Below are 26,051 nucleotides of genomic sequence, written 5' to 3'. Positions count from 1 at the left end.
CTGGAGGTGACAGTATGGTTAGGATAACCCTTGGCTGGGATAACCCATGCCCATGGTCAGGGAAAGGGCAGACAGAGCAGTTGGTGCTGTTATCCCCACTCCATCTCAGCTGGAGTGATGGAGCTGTGGGATGAGCTGTGGTGTGTGGCAGCCCCTGCGACGTCCCACTGTCCCAGTTAACCCTGAGCTCTGTGTTCAGAGGGACATGCCTTTGCTGAAGCTCAGGTAGCCAAACAGGAGGGTGGGAGAGGAAGCCACGGGCCACCTCAGCTCTCCGTGTTCATCCCCCAGTGAGGAGTGAATGTTTCCCCTCTCTCCCTGCCCTCTAGGCCAGGAGTCTGCTCTATCAGTTCCACCTGCTCCCCCGCATCCCCTGCAGCCTGCACGACCTCTGCAAGCTGTGTGGGACAGGGATGTGGGACAGTGGCTTCATCCCCGCCGTGGAGTGCTCCGGCCATCACCCCGAGTCCGAGAGCTGCCCGTACGGAGGGCTGGTGGAAGTGTCTTCTCCTAGACCAGGAAGTGAAGGCAAGAAAGGCCTGAAAACACGGGATGTCTTTGCCTTCCGAAAATAGCTGAGAGGAACAGGGTGTGACGACGGAAGGGACGGGCAGGAAGGATGTGCATAGGAAAAAATGTTGAAGACGAAAATGGAGGAATAGCTTGTCAAGATTCCTGAGAAGACTGGAAGGTGGGGAATGGAAGAGGAATTAAATTGCTCTACAGGGGAAGCAAGTTCCAGTGCATGGATGGTGGAACCTGAGCAAAAGGCATCGACCCAGGAACTGTGTTGACACGTTTGCATTTGGTTTTGTTAGAAACAAGCTTTTCTAGGTCTTATCAAGGACTTTTTATTCTGCCTCTGGGACTGGACTGGTTATCAACCAGAACTTTCTTACTTGTTGATGAGAAAGGAGAGCACTGCAGAGAGCCAAGTGCACAGGCAGTGTTGGTGTGGCCGGGGCAGGAGCAGAGCTGGGCGAGGCACCCGGAGCTCACCGTGCACTCTCCGCTTCAACCAGCACGTGCAACACGGGGCTGCTCTCTAAAGCCATAGAGACCATTTTAATTATCATCTGCCAAAAATAAATCTGCAGACCATTGGGATTGCAGGGAAGGTGTCTGCTTTGTCGGTAAGGAAGGACTGGTCAGCTCAAGGTCTTGTCTCTGGCCTTTTCTATAGGATATTCTGGCTGGTGTGATATTTTTTTTCCATTTGTACAGAAATTGTACAGCCCTGGCTCTCACAGCACTGCTTCTCTGAGCTGGGGTATTTCACAGACACCATCCAAAGTTTCTTCTTCACAAGGTAGAAATTCTCCCCTGTGAGGGTGGGGAGGCCCTGGCACAGGTTGCCCAGAGAAGCTGTGGCTGCCCCATCCCTGGAAGTGTCCAAGGCCAGGTTGGACGGGGCTTGGAGCAACCTGGGCTAGTGGGAGGTGTCCCTGCCCATGGCAGGGGGTGGGACTGGATGAGCTTTAAGGTCCCTTCCAAACCAAAAAATTGTGTGATTCTCTGATTCTATGACATTACAGCAAAGCTGTTCCTTTATGCTGACAACTACAGACTTCAGACACTTTAGTCTGTTGTTTCCAGTATGTTTCCCATTGTGTTTCCCTTGGCTCTCCTCAATTACTGAATAGTTACTGTCCTTGCCTGTCACTGCCACAGGCTGTGGCACATCCACTCCACTGTGGGCTTTAGGCTGTTCAGTTGGTGCCAGTGGTGCACCCTGTTCCCCATCCCAAAGTGAAAACAAAACTTGCCTTGTTGCAGCCGTTTTTGCTGAGCTCTGTCTGGTGAAGGTTTCCCTTGGGGTATTTTTGAAAGGACAGCGTGTTTCTCCTCTTGTCTGCTATAAAATTTGCCAACCAGAAGTGGAGCTGGGGCTTTGAGCCCTGTTGCCAAAGGTCCTTACCAAATTCAGTGGCCTCCAAAGGTGTGTCCTGAGCCAGTGTTTGTGCCAAACAGAGCCAGGGGAACAGTTTCCTTGTAGGAATGGGAAAGGAGATGAGGTGACAGCAGTGTTGGGGGTCTGCAGCCTTTCCTGGCTGTCCTGCTCCCTCTCACTTCCTCCACACTGCTTCCCACACAGCTGTCCTGGGCAGGCTGGGTGAGGCCGTGCTCACTCCCAGCTCTGCCTCTCAGCACGTTTGTACCCTCAGTAGCACTTGTGGAACCCCCTTGTCCTCGTGCAGTGCCGGGGGGGTTCCTGCACCTGACAAGCACATTTTTCCTAAAATCCTTCTGCAAGGCCTTACCCACGTGCCCTGTTCCTGCTGGGAAGTGAGGCTGGAGCCGGGATGCTCCGTGTGAAGCCAGCACAAGCCAAGGGCACGCTGTGTTCCTGAGGGGAAGGAGCCTTGCCCCACTGCAGGCACCACACTGAGGGCTGGCTGTTGCGTGGCAGAAGGACAGTTTGGCTCTCACTTTGTGTGCCTTTAATTCAGAGGATGAAAACCTTCCCCTGGATGAGAGCAATGGGGAAACCCACTGCAGGATGGCACAGCTCCGAAGTGAGCTGGGCTTTGGCAGGTGACACCTCCTGTAAGGGCTGAGGCTGCTTTGCTCTGGGGCAGGGAGTTCGTCGAGATTTATGATGTTTCAGTGAATAATAAAGTTTGTGTGAGGCCTCTGTGTGTCTGTTGCTGAGCAGGCTGGGAGCTGCACCTCACAGGCAAGGACAGTGCTTGGCCAGGCACCGTCCCCAGCTTGAGCTGCTCGTTTTGGAGCCCCTCAGGGACGTGGTGGGTGCTGGGGCTGTGTTGCTGCCCCCAGGCCCCGCTCAAGTCATCCTGGGGACGTGTGGCAGCACTGGATGGATCCATCCAGATGGAAGCTCAATGTGGTGGTGGCTGAATTCGGGTCAGAAGAACTGCACGGCAGAAAGTGCCAGAAGCACCTTCCTGCAGAGCAGCTTGGTGGCACCGGGACAGGCGCCAGCTCCCTGTGGGGACAGCAGGGGCCGGGCACTGCCTGCTGCCACCTGCCTCCTGGTGTGGGACGGGCATGGCCACGAGGCCTTCACAGCTCACCCGCAGTGCCAGGGCAGCCGGAGCTCACCGGGAGCGCTGTGAGGAGCAGCAGCACATGGGCAGCTCTGCCAAGCGTGGCATGCTGGGCACAGGGGGAGAACAGCCCCCTCCTCAGCTCGAGGGGTGCTGGGCATGGGGGGACACGGCCCCCTCCTGAGCTCCCCCCTGCCCACAGAGGGCTGGGAGGCACCAGCAAACCCCTCCCAGAAGAGCCGGAGCTGGTTTTGCTGCAGCACTCATTCCCAGCCAGTAAAAGACAATAGGAAGAGATGAAGTAGATAATTTGGAGCATTATTTTTCCACTATTAAAATGTCATTCAGCAGTGTGGAAATCACTCAGGATTCGTTTAGTTAAAGACTCTGCACTGCAGTTTTCCAGCACGTGGAATAAGCTGGGTTCTGTTTGAAGTGGGGCTCAGCTCTGGCAGTGCATGGCTGGGATTGGTGTGCCAGCCTGAGCCAGCTCTCCTGTGCCTGCTGTTCCCTGAGGGTCCTGCTGCCAGCAGGAGACTTCAGGTGTCTGTGCTCCCCATCGAAGCCTCCTGAACCCCTGGCACACACTGACCCCACTTTGCCACAGTCAGGGAAACAAAGGTCCCCAGCTGCTCCCAATGACCAGCAGTGCTCACATCCCAGTGACCCAATTCCAGCCTGTTCATTAGCTTGTGATGCCATTTAACTCTCATTGGAGATTCACAACCTTCTGAGCTTGTTTTGGGAGACAGGGGTCTGTGGAGCCAACTTGGAACTCTCTGGCAGCACCTGGGGTAGGGTCAGGAGCAACCGTGGGATTCCTCTGCGATGAAAGGACAGTGGGTCTCCGAGGTCCTTCTGACCTATCCCTACAAGATTTTCCCTTGTAACACACTCTTTGCCATCTGAAAAAAAAACAAGGAACAAAAAAGCAGCTGGGCTTGGTCCCTACAGAGGAGGAAAGTGGATCCTAGAAACAGTGACCCTCACGTGGCGTCTCCTCGGTCACCGCCCTGAGCGTTGCATTAGCGGCAGCTGAGCAGCCAAAAATAGACCCTTGCGAAGGTAAATAGTCAGCGTAAGCCTCTTTAGCCTCAGCCTTGAGCTGACACATCCTCCTGCCTCCCGCGGCCGGGGGGAAGGGGAGCAGGGAGGAAAGAAAAGCGAGTCCTGGCTCCTGTGGTAACACTCCCGTGGTAACGCTCCGCTCCGTAATCCCAGCGGGAACCCAATCCCTGCACCGGGAACCCAGAGTGGAGCAGAGCCCTGCACAGCCCGACCCCTCCGGGGGGAGACGGGGCTGTGCTGCCATGGCCCATCCCGGGGTGCCTGGGCTGCTGCTGGGCACGGGGGAGAGGGCAGAACTGCCCCGGTCCATCCCGGGGCTGGGAGGGGGCACGGAGCCATCCCACATGTGGGCGAGCGGGAGGGGATCAATGGATCGGCTTCCTTCGACCTTGGCATTGAGCACTGACCACGCAGGTGGCAGTGATGTCCAGCCAAGCCACCCCTGGAGTTTGGTCCACTGGGGAAATCAGCACCTGTGAGCAGAGCATGGGCAGGTGGGGGGGCTCGGCTCCGCTTCCCCGGGCTGGGTGTGTTTGGATGTGGCTGTTGGGCTGTTCTGTCGCGTGACGCTGCCTGTCAAATGAAAAATTACAGTTCACAAGAACAAAGAGACTCACCTGAGTTATTACAAGCACCAAAGAATTTCAAACCACACGTAGCCTGTCCCCCCTGGGCTGGCTGATTAATCCCTGGGTCACTCTGCTTGGGTCACAAAAATAGACTAGTCGGGCCAGCCGGAGCTCACGGTCACATCCCGCCGTGGGCGCTGCCCAGCCCTGCCCCAGCACGGCACTTTGGGCTCTGCATGCCCTTTATTTCACTCATTAAACACAAACACAACGTGTGATGGGGTTTCACAGCACCTGGAAGGAAAACAGAGGCTGAGGCAGCCCTGGCAGAGCCCTAATACACCAGATCCTTCAAAATTCAGCAAGTTCAGGCCCTGCCAAAGGTCCTGCTCTGTGTGGCAAAGAAGCAGCAGGAGAAGGAGCAGCCTAAGGACTCTTCCTGGGATTTTTGATTTTGTTTGGCTTGAGTTTGTCTTTCAGAAACCACAAACAAGTTCAGCTGCTTCTGTCTGCGGCCGGGGCTCGACTCACCTTGGCAGTGGCAGAGGCAGCCGGGGAGGTGCTGGATGATGGGCATCTGCCAACGTCCTCTCTGCTCTCCAGAGGTTTCTGCAGAGGAGACACAGGGTGTGTGGGGGGGCTGGGATATGGTAAACACCTTGGTAGAGTGATCCCAACCCCCTGCATGACCCTGAGCCCTCGGCACCGGGCAGAGCCTGTGCTGTGAGTGAAGGCAGAGAGCCCTTTGGTTCTGCTTGTGCCAGGAAGCAAGGGCACCCAGCGCAGCAGGAGCACTGGGAAGGTGCTGCTGGCACAGTGGGACAGAGGGTCCCAGCCCCTGGAGCAGCCCCACACCATGGGAGTCCCCAGCCCCGGCCGGGGTGAGGTGCAGCCCAGACAGGCTGGGGAAGGGGTGCCACGGAAAGGGTGCAGGAGAGCCGGGTGTGGAGCAGCTTCCCCAGGCTGAAAGATACCGTGTACCCTCCTGCAGGTCTGTGGGGCCAGGGGCAGGCCTGGCTGCCACAGCCAGAGGGTCACAGCTGCCCTGACACAAGCTCCACGGAGGCCGTGCTCAGGCTGGCAGGAAAGGGTTAAGGCGCTGCCAGAGCGGGAATGAGAGCAGGGAATTCAGCTGCTGACGCAGGTAGGATCTGCCACGAGCATCCCAGTGCACACACAGCAGCATCACCCTCAGCTCCTGAGCTGCTTTGGAGCCCCCCACGAGGGGGGAGTGGGTGACAGACCCACCCACACACAGGGAGCAGACCGGGGCCACCCCCCATGGCACTGCTGGGGTCATCTCAGGGTGCCCACCCCACTCCTTGCTGCCACAAACATGGCCTGACCCAGCCCTTGTCCAGCAAATGGCAGCTGGAAGGATTCTCAATGCCCTGAGATGCTCCCAGGCATCACAGAGGTGTGGGGCAGAGCTGAGCCCTGCCGGGAGGGTGGCACTGCAGGGCAGTCGAGGAGGGTCTGCATGTGCTGAGCTCTCTGTTCCTGAAAAACCACTTGTCAGTGGTTTGGGTCACAAAAAGACTCAGAACAAGCAGGGCTGGAAGAGGTGGCACAGGAAGAAATGGATAACTGAGACCTGGTGCTCCTTGGGCTGCTCCCCTGTGTGGGATGGGATGGGACAGGATGGGACGGGATGGGATGGGATGGGATGGGATGGGATGGGATAGGGAGCCCACAGAACCCCATCACTTGGCTTCTCCTGGGCTTCACATACATGAGAGGAAGAGCCAGGCAGTGTTTCTGCTGTGTCTGGCCAGGGGGAAGCAGTGAGGGGAGATGGAGAACCAGGGAGGGGATACAGCCCTGCGGGAAGTGGGGGCCAGAGAGAACGCAGCCCTCAGGTCTGTGCAAGCCCTGACCTTGCCAGAGCTGGGATGGCCCCTGAGAGCCCTCAGGTTGATGAGATTCCCCTGAAACAGGGACCTTTTCCCATGCAGGTTCATCACTGCTCTGTCTGGGTTCTGCCATGCCCTCCCTGCCAGGCCAGGGCAGCAGCAGTGGTGGGGCTGTGGGTCCGGGGTCACCGTGGGTCTGGTGTCACCGTGGGTCTGGTGTCACCACGGTGTGTGGCACTCCAGGCTCGAGAGCAGAACCCAGTAAAGGACTGTTTGCACCGAGTCCCTGCCAAGGCCACGTGTGCTGCCCTCCAGGAGCTGCTAGGAAGTCAGGCCCGATGGAAATATAATGGGATAATCGATGGGCCATTGTTGCTCAGCTTAATTTAGCTGCTCAGGCAGGGAATGAACGGTGTGGATGTACGTCAGGAGCCAAGGCAGGAGATGAATCAGCCCCGTGTCCTCTGTGGCACAGGGGACAAGAATGGGCACAGGCACCTGCTGGGCCAGGGGCTGAGCCCCCAGACCCCTGTGGCAGGGGCACAGGGTGTGGGGAAGTGTCATTAATGGGGATTTACTTTGCTTTGTCTAACACCAGGTCTGAAATGGCTGCACTGGGCTCAGTGTTACACACCTGCATCGCCAAAACCCCCTGGGGAGCTGCAGCAGGAGCAAGGAAGCTGCTGGGTGAGCTGGGATGGGGAGCTGAGCGCTGGGGATGGCTTGGAGAGGACAGGACACGGCTGGTGCTTGGGCTCAGGAAGGACACTGCTGCTGCCAGGACTCTTCTCAACCACAGCCCAGGAGCCCCCCAGCCCTCCTGTCCCAGCTCCCCCTCCCAGGACAGCCTGCCAGCCTGTGCACAACCTGGCTCGGAAGGCCCCAGGGGATGCCATTTGGGGACAGTCCCCCCACCCAATCCCCCTCACCAGCTGGAAGCACAGCTCTCCAGACTTCACACTTTGCCCTGCAGCTCAGCAGTGCCCACCCTGATACCTGGGGAATCGCCCTTCCTCCTCACTGTTTGCCTTCCTCGCATTCCTCCGGGCTGGCTCACACCCCACCCGGCCCTGCAGTTCAGGCTTTCCTCGTGGATTAGTCACAGCTGGGTGATGGGGCTCTTCCCTGCCCCTCTCTGCAGAGTCCACCCCGCCTGATGTGTTTGCTGCTCCCTCCCCTCTGCCTGAGCTCCTGCCCCACCATCCCACCCCTTGAGACACCTCCAAGCCAGGCATCCCCCAGGGCAGATTTGTAGAGTGGCTTCAGCCTGGATTTCATTTTCGTGCTCTCAGCTCATGCCAGTCCCTCCCGGCCCCACTGATTCCCATGTCCTGGCATCCTGAGCACCTCCTGAGTGTGAACACACTCCCTGTGTGCTGCCACTGCCACTCCACTAAGGGTGACGTTGGATAAAAGCAGCTCTGGCTCCTCAGCCCTGGATGGGGCACCTGGGACCAAGTCAGCAAGTCCCTTCCCGGGCTGTGTGACCAGCAGGAGCTCGACTCCAGCTCTGGCCGTGCCCATGCAGGACCAGCCAGATCCCCTGGGCACCCATATGTGTTAGTGGGGGTCTGCCCACGGCCACAGGGGATGCCTGGCCCTTCCCCAGGGTCAGTGAGGCACAGAGCTGGCAGCAATGGGCTGGGGGAGACCCAAAGCACCCTTTCCATGGGGTTGGCCCGGCCCCCAGCCCCGATTCCCGCTGGCAGCTCCCCGGGATGCCCCAGCACACAGAGATGCCGCAGACCCAGCGCCAGCGCCCTCCCCACACTGCCTTTTATGGCCCTGCTGCAGCCACTGCCCAAACATGGGCTGCGGGATGGCGGAGCTGGAGCCTCCCTGGGGCTGGCCCTGAGGCCGCTGAAGGTGCCCCAGACAGCCCAGCTCAGGCAGCCACGCTGGGGGAGCTGGGGCTGAGCAGCAAAGCGTCGGTGTCACCAGCACACCACTCATCGGGGGCTCTCCAGGCACCCTGCAGCTCATCCCCATCCCTCTGCCCTCACAGCTCCCACCCCTGCCTCAGACAGCCCTGCCCTGTGCTCCAGCCTGTCACTTTGCACCCCAAACCGCAGGGTCCCTGCAGACCAGCACGGCACAGCTCGCACCCAGCCACGGCACACGCAGCCCTGGTTTTGCTCCCAGAGCTGCTCTGAGCAGAGAGAAGAGGGGCCAACGGGCACTGCCAGCCCCAGCAACCCTCCTGTGCCCCCTGCCCGGGCAGGGCTGGCAGGGAGGATGCGCCTGCCGAGCGGCTCAGGGTGTGTCAGAAACCAAATGACTCAATGGAGCCCACAGTGACACCCCCAAGGGCAGCTCCTGCCACTGCGGGGCTCCAGTAGCTCCTCACCTCCATCCCAGCCCCATCCAGGCTCGAGCTGGTCACCACAGGCTGGGACACAGGTGAGACCCCGTGGTCAGTGCTGGCCGTGACAGGGACCCGAAACTGGGTGTTGGGGCAGAAAGGGAGCGGGGGCAGGAAGGGGATGATGGGCAAGGCAGCAGCAGGGGGGAGTCCAGGACTGAGCCCCGTGTTGCACCAGGGCTCCTGATGTCCCCTCCAGCATGAGGAACACGAGGAAACTGCCTGTGCTGTATTTCCTGGCTGCGGGCAGTAAATCCTCGGGGCCCAGGACAGCAGTTGTTGTGTTTGTGATGACAGAGCTCCATGAATCAGCGCTGCCCTGTGATCCTGGCTGCCTGGGCAGAGTGTCAGCATTGCCACGGGGGACCCCCCACATCCCTCAGCAGTGCCAGTGCTCCTGGGATGGGCATCCCTGCCTCGTGCTCCAGCCCGTGCCAGGATGCTGCTGTGCCCAGTGCCAGGGCAGCTGTGGGGGAGTGGCAGAGCCAGGGTGTGTTCTGGGGAGTGAAGAATTGAGCTCAGGAAGCAAAGCATCTCTCGTGCTGCCCGTGAGACAGCTGGAGTTCCCAGAACCTGCTCAGCATCCCCGGGGGAAACCAGACAGCGAGCAGCAGCCTAAAAATAGCTGCCCAGGGCACATGCAGTCGCCTGAGAGAAGGGGAAGTGAAAAGGGAGATGAGCTGCAGCTTTCCAAGGAACAGACCCCAGCCCTGCTCACTTTGCCACCCCCCATGGGTGAATGGCAAAGTCTTTGCTGCAACACCTTCGCCTGAACGTTTGGCATGAGAAAGCATCTGAGGGTCAGGCACTAACACCCACAGAGCCCAGGACAATGTCACTGTGGGATGGGATCACTGTGCCAGGTAGGAGCAGTGCAGAATCCCAGGAACCACTTTGAGTCCCCACTTGGTTCTGTATAACCAAGTCCAGGTAGTCCAAGGCAGGGCAGAGGTTGCAGGAGCCAGTCTAGCCTGTCAGTGACCAGTTGTGTCTCCCAGTTGTGCTCACTCAGCTCCTGTGTGGCTGTTCCCAGTCACCCAAACCCAGCACGAGCAGCGCAGTGCTCAGCCAGGAGCCCAGCGCCTGCTCTGCCCTATCCAGCACCCGTGCAAAGGGCTCCTAGATCATCAGCCCTTGGGTTTAGGGAATTTATAGGCCATGAAAATGTCTTCCCTGCCCAGGGCTGAGCCTTCTGCAGCAGCAGAGTGACCTGTGCTGGGTGCAGGTGCTGAATTGGTGCCCGAGCCCCATCAGCTGGGACAGGAGCAGGGACAGAGAGCGGCCCCCAAGTGCCTTGGACTGAGGTCCTGCCCTGCAGACACCGATGGGCTCCCAGCCCTGGGCAAAGCATCCACCTCCTGATGGGTTTAGTGCAGTTCGACTTGGGTCAGACTAAGCAGCTTTGGAGCAGGGAGCTCTGGTGACGGCACAACGAGCGGGCAAACAGCAGGGCCAGGAAATCTTTCTTTGAGATCATAAACACTTGGTGTGCTCTGCCGAGGAGCTGAAGTGCCAGGGCAGTCTGCGGGCTGGCGAAGCCATCTTGCAGCGAGGATGGGCTGGGCTGGACCTGCCGAGGCGCTGAACGCGAGCGGAAGGAAGGCAGAGGGAAGGGCTGAGAGGAGCTGTGCCGCTGCCTCGGCTCAGGTGCAGGGAATGGAAACTGCCTGACCACAGAGCTGCTTCCTCCCTCCCCGCACACCAGCGCCCCGTGAGCCGGGCAGGAACCCTGCGAGCCCCAGGCACAAACCCTGCGAGCCCCGGGCACAAACCCTGCGAGCCCCGGGCACCTCTGCCAAACGAGGCTTTCTGTGGCTGCCGGGTGCTGTCGATGGCTCTGCTGGAGGGGGAAAGGGCAGGGGCTGAGTCCTTCACTCCCACACAGCAGCACTTGGCCAGGTTGGGGCTGTGCAGCCTCCCCATCCATGGCACAGCTGCTGGATCCACCCCTGCAGCTCCCAGCTTGCTCCCAAGGGAACCACGTGCCTGGAGCAAGGATCCCGTAGCCTTTCCTTCGAGGAGACCCCAGATCACGGCCCCAGACCCACCCAGTGCATGGCACAATGCCAGTCCTGGCTGTTCCGTGACAGCCACGGCTCACGGTACCACCAGCCAGGACTCTGCAGCCCTGGGGACGCTGAAGGGCCTGTTTCTCACAGCCCTCAGAGCCCGAGGTCCCCATCCCTGCAGTGCCAGGCAGCACCTCCACAGTGCCCTGTCCAGGGCTCATCTCTGCTGTGCTGGGTGGTTTGCCCGTGTGCCAGCTCCGCCGTGTGCCATGCCCGGACCAGGAGGTGGGGCGTGTGCTGACAAGGCCCTCGCTGCTCCTCTTCCCACAGCTCCCCGAGCAGTCCCAGCCCAAACCAGCAATTATCAGCTCTCTGTGGGCGATCACTGATCTCACCACTGCACAGCCCGGGGAGGGGAGGCCGGGATGGCAGTTTGGATCGGCGCCAGGTGGCATCGAATTGCTCTGCCAGAGGAGCTGGTCCCGGCCCCGGCAGCACCGGGTGCTGCACAAGCAGCTGTGGGAGCAGAGCACAGACAGAAAAGTTCCCGGTACCCACAGAGCAGGCTGCAACTGCCTTCAGCTCTAATCTTAGCAGATCAATCAATCAATCTTTGTGCTTAAATAGCTTGGCATGGCCAGCCCACTTTCCTCTGCAGCCAGGGAAGGCCTTACAAACACTTCTCCCTCCCAGGAAGCATTGCCTGTGTGGGTGGGAGGCAGGAGAGCTCGTTTGTGGGATGAGGCGGCTGCACCCCTAGGGGTGCTGTGCCTGGACTAAGTCCCTTTTCCTGGGCTCAGCCCAGCTCCTGCCCAAGAGTGAGAAGTGGCACTGAGTGTCTGGAGGCTCAGAGGGAGGAGTGGGCATGGGGCCATCCCTGCTGCAGGTGGAGGAGTGCATGGACCTGAAGAGCATCCTCACCACCGCCACGGGCAGATGCAGCCACGCCGGGACACACAGAGACCCAGTTCTGATGGAGAAAATCTCATAATTACACTCAGCTGCCAAGGAACAGCATCGGCTTAAGTGATAAGAGGGGGAAGAGCACCAAGGACAGATCTCTCCATGGCTGCTTGGAGCCGAGGGGGATGATGGGGAAGGTCCAGGGCAGGGTGGGGCCAGTGACAGGCATCAGGCTCCCTGTGGTACGGGGGAAGGAGTTCCCATCTCCCTCTGCCCCGGGGAGGTGGGAATGCTTCCAGGGTGGGAGTGCATCCCAGACAGCCTGCATTGCTCTGGGAATGTGAGGCAGGCAGGACCTGCTCCCACCAGCTGGGTGCTGAGCCCTGTGCTGTGGAAGGAGGGTCACAGCCAGGGACGGAAGGACTTCAGTGCCTCTTTCCTCTGAATTTCCCCCGACTTGCCTGGCTCTAAGAAGATTAAAGACAGATGGTCTCTGAGGCTCCCTCGATGGCACCCATGCTTGAGGCTGGGGGGAAGGCACAGTGGAAAAGAGCCCTGGGGAAGGGGGGTTATTCCCAGCTAAGACCCCAAGTGATGGAGCCCAGTGGGAACCTGCTGTTACGTGCTGCCCTCCCTGCTTGTGCTGGCTGCAGCTCTGCAGAGCAGGGCTGTCACTCCTTCTTCCCTGCAGATGAGCCAGCCTGGGAGCTCCAGGGGTGAGGGGAACCCAGCCGTGTCCCCAGAGTGGCTTCTCTGGATAGTGCTGCCATGTGTCCTCTCGTGCCTCGGCCCCTCCATCGGCTGCACTAAACCAGCTCTGCTGTGCTGTGTTAAACTGCTGTGGAAGCACAATGTGTGCTCCTGCAAGTATCTCGTTCCTGGGGATTCTGGAAGTGGCACTAGAAAAAAGCATTCACCCAACACAGCCCCGTGTGCCCCAGCGGCAACGATGCACTTGTGAAGCCATTTAAATTTCCACGTGATGACCCAGTTCAGGGTGGTTTCGCCTCTGGATTTTCCCACTGCTGCTGCCTCTGGGTGGGTGGTGGCAGCTCCAGACCTCACTGCCGTGCTGGATTTTAAGGCCACCATGCTGACAGTTCCAGCCTCAGGTGCTCAGGCTCATCCTGAGTGTTACAAAATTCTGGGCACTCGGTGTCTGAGGATACCTGTGTGTGCTCACTGGCCCCGGATGTTTTACTGATAGCTTTGAAGAATGAGCAGTTTTGCAAAGGGATTTTTGCTGCTGCCTGTTACACTGGGGGCAGGGCACATCACTTCAGCTGCTGCAGCAAAGGTGGTGGGGATGCTCCGGGAGGGGGTGGAGGGGCAGGTTCAGTGCATGTGTTGGAGTAAATTCCAGCCCAGCTGCCAGACTTGACTCTTCCTCATCATTTTAAAGCCAGCAATCACTGAGCTTCCCCGCACCAGCACTGGGGCTGAGCTGGGAGGCAGAGGGGCAGCCTGTATTTAGAAGGAGACAATAATTGCAAGTCAGATTTGCTTGTTCAATACTCTATTGACAGATTTGCCTTGGCAACCTGGAACAGGGTTTCATTGTTCACATCGTACTTCATGGCATCCTATTGATTGGGTGGGTGGGTTTAGGTTTTTGTGGGTTTGCTTTTTTTTGTCGTTTCTTTTTCCAAGCCTACCTACTCATCCTTTTCTTGTCTTTCTCCAGCACAGTATTGACCTCGACAAGGGCTGTGTTATACTCTGTTGTTCAGACTGGCCACAACTTCCAATGCAAGCCAGTGCTGACAAAAGCAGAAGGGCAAATCCTGTAGCCCAGCTGGCCAAGGCTGCAGGCGGCCAGGTAGGGATGAATGGGGCCAGTGCCCTCCCCCCGCTCCAAGGACACGGCAAAGTCCGTTTCTGGCCTGCGGGAGCGGCCTTGAAGGAAACGCTGTAACTATTCATGAATTAACTTTCTGTTATGATTTGGTGCTCAGCCTGGCGTGCTCCTGGCTCTGTAGGCTTGGGAGGAACCGCTGGCCTTGTTGGGGCGGAGGGGAGGAAAAGGCAAGCACCCAAACTGCAGCCTTGGAGTCGCCTTGGTGGAGCTGGAGGATTACAGCTGGAAGAGAATTGCTGTTTTAAATTGCTAATAATGATACAGACTAATGAGCAACATCAGAAATGATGGCACGTGTAATCAGTGCTGCTTGATGGCAAACATAGAGCAGGGCTGCAGGAGCTACTGGCGTACAGGGCGAGGGGAAGTGGAGCATCTTGTTCTGGAGAGGCGGAACCCACCCCAAGCGAGGCACTGACACAGAGCTGGCTCTGGCTCCGGGGTAAAAACTTTATAAATAATGATGAAAAGGATAAACCTAGACAGACATCAGCTCTGGGTACATGGAGGGAATAGGGCCAGCAAGTATTTGAGGGGAAATTGCCTTGGTATGCTTCCTAGCACCTGCAGGAGGCCCATCTGTCTCCGACTGTTAGAGGTTTTGTCTTACAGCTGCACCCCAGCAGCCCCCCCTCGGGATCAGGCCCCTGCCTGGGCATACAGGAGGTTGAAGCCCCCAGTCCTCCACCTCGGACAGGATCTTCCTGCTGAAAGCAGCAGCAACTATTGCTGATGCTCTGCAGAGGAAGAGGAATCCCAATTTTTGGCCAGGTGTGCGGTGGAGGGGAAGGTACCCACCAAATGTGTGTCTGTACCTGCCTGATCCACAGACAAAACAGCAACAAACTGCTCGGGACCAACCTGCTGCTTTCTTGGCTTTAAAGGCAGCAGTTGGCTCATGTTCCTTTTGGTTGGAAACCCCTTTCCTTGTCTCTTCTCTGTGATATGCCCCAGCCAGTCAGGAAAAGGCAACAGTTGGAAACGCTTCCCACTTTCCTTATTTAGGCTATTTTATGTGGTTCAAATAAGGTGTCCTCTTTGGGCCTGACAAAGGGAAAGATGTATCAGTTCATGAACTGCTGCTGCCTGAGCAAGGTAAGAGACAGAAAATCACCACCATTACCATCATTACTGCGAATCATGTGCAGTCAGCCCCGTAACAGAAAGCAGATGAAGATCCTGCAGGAACCTGCAGGACGGGAGCTGCTGCTGAGCTGTGGGAGCCAGGGGCCAGGCAGTGATTAAAATGCTTTTAATATTGGTTTTCAGTGTTGCTTTCACTTTTTCTTTTTTTTTTTAATATATATTATATTTCATCAACAGCCTCTAAAACTGCTTCTGAGGCAGGTTCTACAAGATGCCAAGGATGTTTGGTCACACATTTAAAAATATATGTATTTTTTCTATATATGCAGCCAGCCAGACTTTGCCCTCCTCGTCGCCTATTCCCGACTGTGTCCTGGGAAGAGCAGAGCTTTCCTTGCCAGGCTGGACCAAGACCTGGACATGCTCTCCAGCTTACCCAGGCAGGGGAGGAACTGCACCAAATCATGCTCGTCCCTGGGCATTTAGTTTATTGCGAGCATTAGCGGTTTGTGCTCGGCTTGTCTCCTCTGGCAACAGGAGAAGCTGGAAATGTCAAAGGGGAGGGTTAACAAACTCCACTGGCATAAATTTCAATGAATGTATGTTTCTTAGGAAAACCACTAAGTTAAAAAAAAAAAATTAAATCTTCCTGTGTGTGCTTTCCTTGGGCTGCTGTTCACAATGGATAATAATTCTTACATTAAGCCCCTTCGGCCCTCCAGGGAAATCAAAATTGTAATATCAGTTTGCTTTTTATTGGCTCGGCTCTGCGATCGTGGCGGCTGCGTCTTTGTTAGGGGCTGCGGCGCGGTGACATTCAGCGGTGCCTCCCGGTGTGTCCCCTCGGGGCCCGGGCAGCGCCCCCGAGGGCGCGGGCTGCTGCCGGCCGGGGCCGCGCGGGCCGGGGTCGGACCGGCCCCGGGGGGACAGAAAACGTCCTCGGGGCACGGGGGATGCTGCCCGACCCCCGGCAAAGGAGCCGCACCAGGCCCCAGTGCCGCTCGGGCTCAGCCCCGTCCCTCCCGCACCCCGGAGAAAGTCGCCGGGAGCCCCACGGGCGGTCCCGGCCCCGCGGGGATCGGCCGCCCCGCCCGAGGGCCGGCGGGATCGTGGTGGCACCGGGACCCCCCGCCCACCCCGACCCCCGGGGTGGCCCCGGTGTCACCCGACGCGAAGCACAGCCCGGCACCTGCGGGAACCGCGCCCCGGGAGCCGAGTTCCCCCGGGAGGGGCCGAGGACTCCACGCCGCGCCGGGAGTTGCCCCACGGGTGTCCGTGGTTCCGCCGTCCTGCGCCCGGGGTGCGGTTCCCGGGCCGCTCCCGCAGCGGCGGCGGGGAGGCCCGGAGCTACCGGCCCGGGACTCTCGCCGGGACGGTGCCCGGCCCCGCTCCACCTGCCCGGGGGAAGGTGCCCCCCGCGCCGGCACGGCTGCGTTTCCCGGAGCAGTGCGGGGAGCGGCCGGGTGGCCCCGCTGGCAGCCGCGGACACGAGCGAGGCTCAGCCGGCTCCCCGCGATCCGGCCAGCGAGGAGCGAGTGCGCGGAGCCGCCCGGCCCGGGCTCCCCGAGCGGCCCCGCCGTGCGCGGCTTCCGGCACCGGGCGGGGGAAGCGCCGCCACCTGCCCCGGGCCCGGGCCCGCCGCCGCTCGGTGTCCCCGGGCCGGGAGCAGAGCGATCGCGGGGACCCGCTGGGCAGCGGGGCGAGGGCTCCCCCGGGCAGGGTCGGGCCCCGCGGTTGGCGGCAGCGGCCCGGGCCATGCCGGGGTGGGCGCCACCGCCTCCCGGGCCCGGGGCTGCCCGCGACGTGGCGCGCCGGGGAGCCCTCCCGAGGGCTCGTCCCCCGCGGGGACCCCCCCCGCGCATCCTCGGGCCGGACCCCCCGCCCGACCCCTCTCCCCCCACGGGCGCGGGTCGCGCACCTGCCCCGCGGGCTGTGCCGCCCCGCGCCGGCCCCGTGGGGGCCGTGCTGAGTCACGCGTGGGGCGGGGGCCGGGCTGCCCGCGCCCCCCCTCCCCGCGCCGCCGTGCCCGGCCCCCGCCCGCCCCCTCCCCGCCTCGCTCCCCGGCAGGGCTGCGCCAATCCCCCGGCCCCGCCGCTGACGGGCAGCCGGGCCCGGGAGGCGCCGCCTCCCTGACGTCTCGCTCCGGGATTTGCACGGTTGCGGTGCCGCCGCTCAGTGTCTGTCGGGCCGGCGGCGGGAGCTGCCGGAGCCCGAGCCCAGCTCGGCTGCAGCGCGGCCCGGCCCGGCCCCTCCCGGCTGCGGGATGGAGCTGCCGGCGGTGGGCGAGCACGTCTTCGCGGTGGAGAGCATCGAGAAGAAGCGGATCCGAAAGGTGCGGGGGGCGGCGGCGGGGGGCGGCGGGGGCTGGGGGCGCCGGGGGTGGCGGTTCCCGCTGACGCCGTGTCTTTGCCTCCCGCGCCGCGCAGGGCAGAGTCGAGTACCTGGTGAAATGGAGGGGATGGTCGCCCAAGTGAGTACCGACACCGGGCGGGGATGGGGCCGGGGATGGGGCTCCGGGAAGGGCCCCGGCCGGGGCGGCGGGCGGGCGGCGAGAGGCGGCGGCGGGGCCCGGCGGTGACGGCGGCGGGAGCCGAGCAGGCGGCGGCTGATGTGCACCAGAAAATGGCTCCTTCCCCCTTTCCCTCCTCGGAGTCGGGCTCCATATTGCAGAACCGAACGGGGAGGGGGGGGGCGGGCAGGAGGGGAAAGGGGAATAACCGCAAAAATCGCCCGCGTCGCCCCGCAGCCCCGAGAGTCGCCGCCGAGGCGGGGGCAGCACCGGCACCGGGGCGAGCGCGGTCGCTGCGGAGCGTTCGGGGTTCGCATGACAGTGCGGGTGGGGGGGGACCGGGACGCGGCGGCCGGGTCCCTCCTCCGCCCCGCGGCCGCTTTCCTGGGTCCAGGAAAGGGGATTTGGAAAATTTCATCATGACATGCCTGGAATTCCTCCGGAATAATAACTGCGCTAAATAAACAGTTCTGTCCCCGCGACGCCCCCCCGGTCCCCTCCTCGCCCATCCCCCTCTCCCGGGACCCCATCTCCGCACCCCGCTGCCATCGGGCCCGGTGCTGCGGGGCGGCCCTGCCCGGGACCCCGGCCCCGCCGGCGGGGCCCCGCGGTGACGGCCGCTCTCCTCCCCTCTCCCAGATATAACACGTGGGAGCCGGAGGAGAACATCCTGGACCCCCGGCTGCTCATCGCCTTCCAGAACAGGTGAGCGGCGGAGGGGGTGGGTGCGGGAAGGGCGGCGGGACCCTCGCCCGGCGCCGCTCCCGCAATTGCAGATGCGTCACGGAGCCGGGGGCCGCGCCGGGGGCGGCCGCGGGCCGGGCCCGGGCCGGGCTGGGGGGCGCGGCCCCGGCGGGGCGGGCGGTGCGGGGCCACCGGGAAACGCTCCGGGTCAAGGTCCCCCACGCCGCGGTTCCCCCCCCGCGCCGCGGCCCCCCCCCCCACGCCGCGCCTCGCGCTCCTGCTTCCCGGGATTCGATGCCGCGAGTGGAGGAGGCGGCGCTGCTGCTGCTGCTGCTGCTGCTGCTGCGCTTGGACGGGCTTCGGCTTTTTTTTTTTTTTTTTTAAAGCCTTTTTATTTTTTTTTCTCTTTCCGCGCATTTATTTCCTGGAGTGTTTTGGCGCAAACTGTAAACTTCAGCCCCTCGGCGCAGCGGGGGAGGCGGGAGCGGGGAAAGCGCTGCCTCCACGGAGTGCCTGTGCCCCCGGCCCGCTGCCACCTGCGGGCCCCCCGGCCTGCGGCTCCGCTCCTGCGGGCCCCGGTCCCCCTCCCGCCACCCCCCCGCTGCACCCACGTAGGGTCGCTGGCACCGGGGAGCCGCCGCGGGGGTGGGTGCGCCCCGGGGGTCCGCGTGCCGCCCTCGGGCCTCGCCGTGACGCTGTGTTCCCGCAGGGAGCGGCAGGAGCAGCTGATGGGATACCGCAAGCGGGGGCCCAAGCCAAAGCCGCTGGTCGTGCAGGTAAATGCGCGGGAGTGCAGCCCCTCACCCTCGGGCACTGTTTGCCGAGACCGTCCCCGGGGAGCCGCTTGCAGCGGGTTTCATCATGCTGAGGAGGCTGCGCGGAGCCCGGGGCTCCTCACAACACCCCGGGGACCCCGGGCCCCAGCGCTGAGCGCTCCCCCCTCCCCGGGCTGCAGGGCAGCCCCGCTGTGCCCGCGCCCGGGTGGCATTAGCAGGCTGCTCGCGGGCTCGGCAGCGGCCGTCCCGCTCAGCCCCCGTTCCCAGACAGCTGATTGAAGGGGGCTTTTCTTCTTTTCATTGCTTCATTAATCTGGAGCAATGCACAGCCTCTAAGTTGGAGTGGGCTGGGGCCGCCTCTCGAGGACGTGGCGCCCTGGGATGCAGCGTCCTGTAACGAGAGCTGCTGGAGGAGCGGGGGTTCCACCGGCGCCTTCAGCACCCGCTGCAGCGCCGGCACCTGGTTCTCCGGCCCCGTCTGAGCGCGGCCCTTGGTTTTGTGTTGCAGCTTCCCTCCTTCGCCCGCCGCTCAAACATCCTCACGGGGCTGCAGGACCCGGCCGTGGACACCAGGCCGAAGCTGGACCTCAGCTCCTCCGGCAAGAGCCAGCAGCACCAGTATGAGCTCAACAGCAAGAAGCACCACCAGTACCAGCCCAATGGCAAGGAGAGCAGCATGAAGCATCAGTCCCACAGCAAAGGGAAGTATTACTACCAGCTGAACAGCAAGAAGCACCACCACTACCAGCCGGACCCCAAGATGTATGAGCCCCATTACCAGCCCAGCAGCAAGGAGCCGCAGGGCCAGGCCTGCTTGGACAGTAACAAGACTCCCCTGGTCGCCCACCCAGACAAGTGGGCTCATGGCCCAGCCAAAAACCTGCTGGGCCCAGTCAAGAACCTCACAGCAGAGAGCAAAAACGGGGCCGAGAAGAACCTGTCCAGTGGCACCGGACCGCCCCCCCGGGACAGGGTGACCAGCAACGGCCTTGGGGGGAAGATGAAGATCGTCAAGAACAAAAACAAGAACGGGCGCATCGTGATCGTCATGAGCAAGTACATGGAGAACGGCATGCAGGCTGTGAAGATCAAGTCCGGGGAGCCTCCCCGGAAACGGGCTGCAGAGGAAAGGACTCCAAAGAAGGGTGGGGAGGAGAAAGTAGAGGCTTGGAGGAAGCCAGGGGAGGAGAGGGTGGTGGGCAGCAACGCCCTGAGCAAAGCAGAGGGCGAGGCCCGGCAGCCCCCTGCGGAGCTGGACGAAAGTCCCCAAAAGACTCCCTTGGCCAAGGAGCTGCCCCTTCCTCCAGCGGAGCAGCCCTTGCAGCTCACCACCAAGCCAGACCTCGTGCCCTGGTCCTTGAGTCCTGTCTGTGAGCACAGCCCTTCCTCCATGGGACTGAACCTCTCCAGTGCTGGCTCACGGAAGCGCTGCCTGTCGGAGCCGCACGTGGAGCGGGAGCCGGGCAAGAAGCGCCTGACCTCCCGGAGCATCAGTGCCCCCACCTGCCTCAGCCCCCCAGCCCCAGAGCGGCCAGAGCCACCCGCCCAGCCGGAGGTCATCCTGCTGGATTCGGACCTGGACGAGCCCATAGACTTGCGCTGCGTGAAGCCGCGGGCAGAGGGTGAGGTGGCCCTGGCGCAGGTGAAACCGGAGGTGCCGCCGCCACCGCCGGCTGAGAAACCAGCCCCGGAGCCTCCGCAGCCCCGGGAGGCCGCGGAGGAGGAGGAGGATGAGGCTGAGTCCCTGCAGGAGTTCAAGCCCTTCTTTGGGAATATAATTATCACAGACGTGACCGCAAACTGCCTGACCGTGACCTTCAAGGAGTACGTGACGGTGTGAGGTGGGACGGCGGCTGCTCCCCGTGGGAGCTGCCTGCCCGCCCCGGGGCCGCCGGCCCCACAACCTCCTCCAAGGTACTGGTGCCCCTTCCCCGGAGCCCGTGTGCCCCTGCCCGCGCCGCGGCGGCCAAGCCTGCCATCTCCACCGAGGGGACGCCGGGACAGGGCCGGGCACAGTGGCCGTCCCTGCCACGTGGGGTGACCTCGCCGCTGCTCTCGCCCCGTGGTCGGGGGCTGCCCCAGGACCTGCGGGCGATGGGACACGCCAGGATGGGACCCGCCAGTTACTCAGAGTTATAGTATTATATTTTAACAGTGCTAACTTGTCGAGTGATTCTTGCTCCCGTTTGTACGTGGTGTTATTGAAATGTATTGTTTGAGCTGAAAGCTGGTCGCTCCCTGGCCACGCTAATATATTTATTTGTAGGTATTTATATAATGAAATATAAAGCCTAGATTTATGGAGTCCCTAGATCACCTTATAAACTATATCAAACGACTATTTTCTGTTCTCCTTTTTAACCATTGAGCATTTGTTAGTCTCAGCCCCTTGCCCTCCCCACGACCCGCAGGACCATACCCGTATATATTTTTTGATACTGTACACATGTGGTGTTTCTATGTGCAAAAAAAAAAAATGGTTATCTAAAGCTAAACGAGCTATTATAGAAATTGCTGCTATTAGAAATGTCTAAACTATAAGCTTCCAATTATTAATTGCTTGAATGTAAATATTAAATGGAGATGTTGAAAGTGCATTTGATGTTCTGCAGCTAGTGTAGGTCGGAGTGCAAAGCCCAGCTGCTGCGAGCTGCCAGCGGCGCGTCCTGGTCCGAGGGCTGTGTCATGGGGAAAGAAATGTATCATGCAATCATGGCAAAGGACTATAAACCTTTACAAAAACTACCGGGATTTGGAGTGCGTTTGTTGCGGCACAGGGATGGCAGGTCTCTGTGCGGGCAGGCTGCCCCACAGCAGGTACCTGCAGGTAAAACATTGGCTCTGAGATGAAGCATATTGAATATAGTTCTGATTTTTCACCCAAAGAGTGTCTTGCCCACAGTGCTGAGGGCGCCCTGTGTTCTGGGTGGGCAGCGAGGCTGTGGGAGCCTGTGGTGTGGTGCTTCCCTCTCCCCACAGTGCCAAGGCAGGGCTGGGCTTCTCCAAAATGGGCTGCGTGAGGTCTGTGATGGGAAACTGGGAAAGCTGTGGAAGCACAGGCTGGAAAGGCAGCACAGGGGATGATGGGTGATCGCTGCCATCCATCCCAGTGGCGCCATCCCAGTGTTGGGGAGGGTCGTGGTTAGATGAGAAGTTGAACAGAAAGGAAGATGGTCCAAATTCCACCAAGAAAGTTGCAGAGGTCTCTGAAGGAGATTAATAATTCGTGGAGTCCACTGGAAAATACAGCACGGGGCTAATTCTTTTCAAAATGGCTCACAGGGTGGTGGCAGCCCAGCAGTGGAGCCCCTTCAGCCCATCTGCAGGCGACCAAGATACAGCACATGATCCCCACCCCCCCAGTGACCCCCTGTCACCTCCCCAGAAACAGTCAAGTGCCTGGGCAGTGCTGCCCTCCAAACCTCCTGCCAGCAAAACACTGCCAGCCTCTTGGGCTTTTGCTCAAAGTTGATTTCTCTTCCAGCAAAGATCTTGGTTGAAATATTGGCGCGTTGATGTGTGTGGTCCGGAGCTTCAAGCTTGTGAGAAGCAGAATTAGTTTGTTTGGGTAAGGTGGGCCCTACAGTGATACCTGAGCTACTTGAGGTGTGGGTGAGTGGCCCTGTGAGAGCCCGAGGGCTGGGGGGCACCCAGCAGGCTCAGCCCTGGGTCCTGCTGTCACATGGTGCCTGTCTGTCCGGGCGTGTGGCAGCGCTGTTCCCAAAGCACAAATAACCCCTTGTCTCATGTTGCCCACTTCTGGGCCACCTGGGCTTCCCAGGTGTCATTCTATTTAAATTCCAAACTCACTATGGTAATTGTTGCTTCGTAAATCCTGAGGGTTGTGGGAAGTTGGGACAGAATCCAGCCAGATGTCATCTGGAGTGAGTCACAGTGGGAACCCCTGCATGTGCCATGTCAGCCCAGGTCTTGCCTACAGAGTTTCTCATGTCAGAGCTGGAGCACTTTTCCAAGGTAGTTGGAATTAAATGAAGGAAAAGGAGCCAAGGAGCCAGTGGGTGTGATGCTGTTTTTCCCGCTGGGGCAGCTGAAGAGGCTTGTATCCAAGTAGGACAACTGACTGTGGACACTGTTGTCCCAGACGTTGGTTTTGGTCTGGTGTAGCTCAGGTGTGCTGCTCAGAGCGCTCGTGTTGTGGGAATGGCTTCTGGGAGCTGACTCCAGGAAGGCGGCTCCATCCCAGCTCTTTGGTTAAACTGGTTGATGTGGGCAGGGTGAGTGCTGACAGCTCACTTTCACTCCTGTTTCAGTCGATGCCCCAAAGCCAGTGGACACTTGGGTGATGTTCAGGGCTGGGATGTTCACCTGCCTGCATGGAGACCCCAAAGCTGGTGGAGAGCAAGTGGAAATGGTGAACTCTGATTAGAATCAACATTTGCCTGATGGCCGTGCTGAATGTTAAGGGGGTTTTAATCAACGCTTCGTGCCACCGGGGCTGTGTGGGTGACGGGCTGAGGGTGCTGCAGAGGGGGTGTCGGGGCAGGTGAACCTCAGCCCACAAGGGGGGTGCCAGGGGATGGGTTGGTGGGAAGCGTTTCCCTGCCGTCCCAGGCTTCGCTATCAGAGCACACGATCAGAAATGATGCATTTCCCTTGATTAATTAAGCTAATGGTTATCTGAAAACAAAAATGGCATGGAAGAGGAGACGCATGCTCAGAATGCAAAATGTGATTTATGAAAGGGGAAGTGCAGCTCGACAGACAGCAGCGGGAGCCAGTGCAGGAGCGGGGCCGGGCTGCGGCTCCAGGGCAGGGCAGCTGCCAGGGCACAACTTGCTCTTTAGCCACACAAAGGTGGATGAAACCCACAGGGTTTCTCACAAATAGCAGGTTGTGTCCTTGAATGTGGGCTTGCAGGCTCTGGGCCAGAGCCTGAGCGTCGCTGCTGCCGAGAGCTGGCTCGGCAGCTTCGTTCCTGGGCTGTAGGGGTGTGAGGCTCTGGGCAATTAATAACTGCTCGCAGGTTTGCAGTTAGCTCAGCTCATTAGCATTTCTGAAAATGGAGGGTGTTGTGTTGCCAGTTTTTAAGGGAACACTGTCCCTCTGAGCATGTGTTTCTGAGTTCCCTCCCCTGTGCCCACCACCCCCGGGGCTGCAGAAGCCCCTAAAGCCCCCTCTGTGCCGGCAGCAGCCGTGGTTGGTTTGAGGCACCATTTCCCGGAAACCACACAACCAGATATTTCTTACTTTAATAGTTTGATCATGTTTATCACAACTCCAGCAGCTTCCTGTGCTGTGAAAGGTGTGATAAGTAGTTACTGGTTTAAAAGCTGCGCCCTTCCCTTGCTGGGCTGGTTGGCTGGAAGAGATGGAGTGTTTGGATATGAATTACTTATTCCTGGTACTCTCTTTCCCTTTTAAATGCATCAAACCTAAATGCCTGTTACTGAGCAAATTAATGTGGAGTCCACAGTGACTTCCAATGGTTATCAGAGTGATCCAGGGTGAGATGGAGCGTCACCACGCTCCATTAGGAAGACCGGTGTGCTCTACATTGAATGTATTTCCCAGGAATGCGTTAACCTCTGCTTGGTTTGGATTTATTCCAGACAAATATTTGCTGATGTAAAAGGAGAATTTGTGTTCGTCTTTGAGCCCTTCTGAAAGGGCTGGATGGATCCATGGCCCTGCACGGAGGAGGGCTGCAGCTCTGTGCTGATGCTTTCACGTTCTCCCATGCCCATGGGGGTACCAGTGTCACAGCAGTGCTGGGCTGGATCCAGCTCTGTCACCAGCGGTTGCCGTGGCCCTGTGTGGTTTCAGGAGGTGTCAGTGTAATCCCTGCTCCACTCAAGGGGATGGAAACATCATCCCCAGGCAATGGCCACAGGGCAGCAGCAGCGTGGGCCCCGGGGCTGGGTGGAAGGGCTGCATCCCTGGGGTGAGGATGCTGTAATGGAGAAGGATGTTCAATAAACATGTAACATAGAGCCGATGTCTTTTAACCAGAATAAGAAACAGCCTCATGGGAATGGGAAGGTCCAGTCTGGGAATGGGTCCAGACTTCCAGGTTCAGACTGGGAATGGGAGAGGAGCCTCTCCTGGAGAAGGGCAGAAAGTGTGGGTGGCCGTGTGCTGTGTGAAGTGGAGGATTTCCCAGGCAGTTGGGGCATTCACTGCTTTTACTCACACGTGGGTGGGGGCAGCTCCTCCAGGCAGTCATTTTGCATTTTGTGGGATTTTTCCTTTATTTTTCCCATTCTTCTCTCCTTTTGATGTGCAGTGTCAGGGGGTGACTGTGTGACTTTGCTGAATGCGGTGGCCTCAGCATCTGTCCCCTGTCAGAGAAGTCAACAAGAAGGTAAAGCATTCATGGTCTCATTCTGGGGGGGAACCCACTGCTTGGGCTGTTTTTCTAGGCCTGCCCCCTTGAGCACAGCCGTGCACGTGTTGGCTGCTATGAACAGTTTTATCTAAAACTGGATCCAGTGGGGCTGATCCAGCAGCCACCAAGGGGGTTTACTGGGTTTTTGAAGGGGTTGGTGTCCTTCTGTGTGGGAGAGCAGCTGTGGGAGGGCAAGACTGAAGTGCAGCCCCCTCGCCAAACCGGGACAGTGAGGGGATGGCGAGAGGATGGTGAGAGGGCTTCCCTGCTTCCCCACCCCTGAGCCCCCTCGCCTCTCTCATCCCATGGGGCTGCCTCTGGTTTGAGCAGCCAAAAAAGCCTGGCAGTAGGAAATCCTCAGTCTCTCCACAGATAAGATCATTTGGATTCAGCCCAGATTCATGTGAGATCTGTGTCAGAGCAGACGGAGGGGACGGCCACAAGGACACGGCTCTGTTCACGTTCTTGCCAGAAGAGGAAGGCGGCTGCACAGGGTCAGCACGGCCCAGACCAGCTCCAGGTGCTTCCAGAGCCTTGTTGAGTGACTCTTGAGGATCCCCTGTGCCTGGGAAAGCTCCTGCTGCACGCTGAGCTGGGAAAAATCCCGTTTTAGGCAAACCAAAGCAGCTCACACATTCACAAGGCAGTTGGGCCGGCAGTGCCTGACCCAACCACGGCTCTGGGGCGTGGCCGGGCCTCGGGCAGCGTCAGCGTGGTGATGGAGAGTGGTTGTGTGAGTGAGAGGTTGGATGGAGATGGGGGCTGAGGTCCTGGCCCCCCTCACTGCACTCCTGAGAAGGGACCCCATGATTGCTTCAGGGAGTGACAGGGAGGGGGACGGGGTGGGTGACATGGGAGAGGAGCTGAGGTGGCTGCAACTGGATGTGTGCAGCCTGCTGGGGAAGGAAAAGAGGGTTGGTGGTGAGTTGGAAAGGAGACTGGAAAAGGAAGAGGGACGTGGTGGTGCAGCTACTCATAGGAGCCATCCCTGGCTCTGTGCAGGCATGTGGAATCTCGTGG

The 26,051-nt window shown here is 59.8% G+C and overlaps 2 protein-coding genes across 4 annotated transcripts in view; both read left to right on the top strand.

The window, feature by feature from the left end:
• The window catches only part of TBC1D16 (TBC1 domain family member 16), a 30,666-nt gene extending 28,031 nt beyond the window's left edge, over positions 1-2,635 (top strand). For all 3 annotated transcript variants that reach the window (XM_051797355.1, XM_051797356.1, XM_051797354.1), the window contains exon 12: positions 330-2,635. In XM_051797355.1, the coding sequence (XP_051653315.1) occupies positions 330-575 (246 nt within the window). In that variant the 3' untranslated portion in view covers positions 576-2,635. The remainder of the gene's footprint in view (positions 1-329) is intronic.
• Positions 2,636-16,833: 14,198 nt separating this feature from the next.
• On the top strand, positions 16,834-21,430 carry CBX4 (chromobox 4). The gene is made up of 5 exons (XM_051797374.1): positions 16,834-17,048; positions 17,143-17,186; positions 17,865-17,930; positions 18,619-18,685; positions 19,194-21,430. The coding sequence occupies exons 1-5, from the start codon at positions 16,980-16,982 to the stop codon at positions 20,523-20,525; spliced, it is 1,578 nt and encodes a 525-aa protein (XP_051653334.1). The 5' UTR covers positions 16,834-16,979; the 3' UTR covers positions 20,526-21,430.
• The last annotated feature ends 4,621 nt before the right edge of the window (positions 21,431-26,051 follow it).

This window comes from Manacus candei, unplaced genomic scaffold (genome assembly GCF_025592945.1).
Source record: "Manacus candei isolate 608988 ecotype Guabito, Panama unplaced genomic scaffold, ASM2559294v1 h1tg000047l, whole genome shotgun sequence".
NCBI lineage: Eukaryota > Metazoa > Chordata > Aves > Passeriformes > Pipridae > Manacus > Manacus candei.
Note: the sequence above shows the minus strand (reverse complement) of the source record. Positions and strands in the feature narration are given on the sequence as shown.

Bases quoted from the DNA above. Each gene is read 5' to 3' on its own strand.
- CBX4 (XM_051797374.1), top strand. From the start codon at position 16,980: ATGGAGCTGCCGGCGGTGGGCGAGCACGTCTTCGCGGTGGAGAGCATC. The intron at 17,049-17,142 runs GTGCGGGGGGCG...CGCGCCGCGCAG, and splicing joins AGAAGAAGCGGATCCGAAAG to GGCAGAGTCGAGTACCTGGT. The intron at 17,931-18,618 runs GTGAGCGGCGGA...GTGTTCCCGCAG, and splicing joins CTCATCGCCTTCCAGAACAG to GGAGCGGCAGGAGCAGCTGA.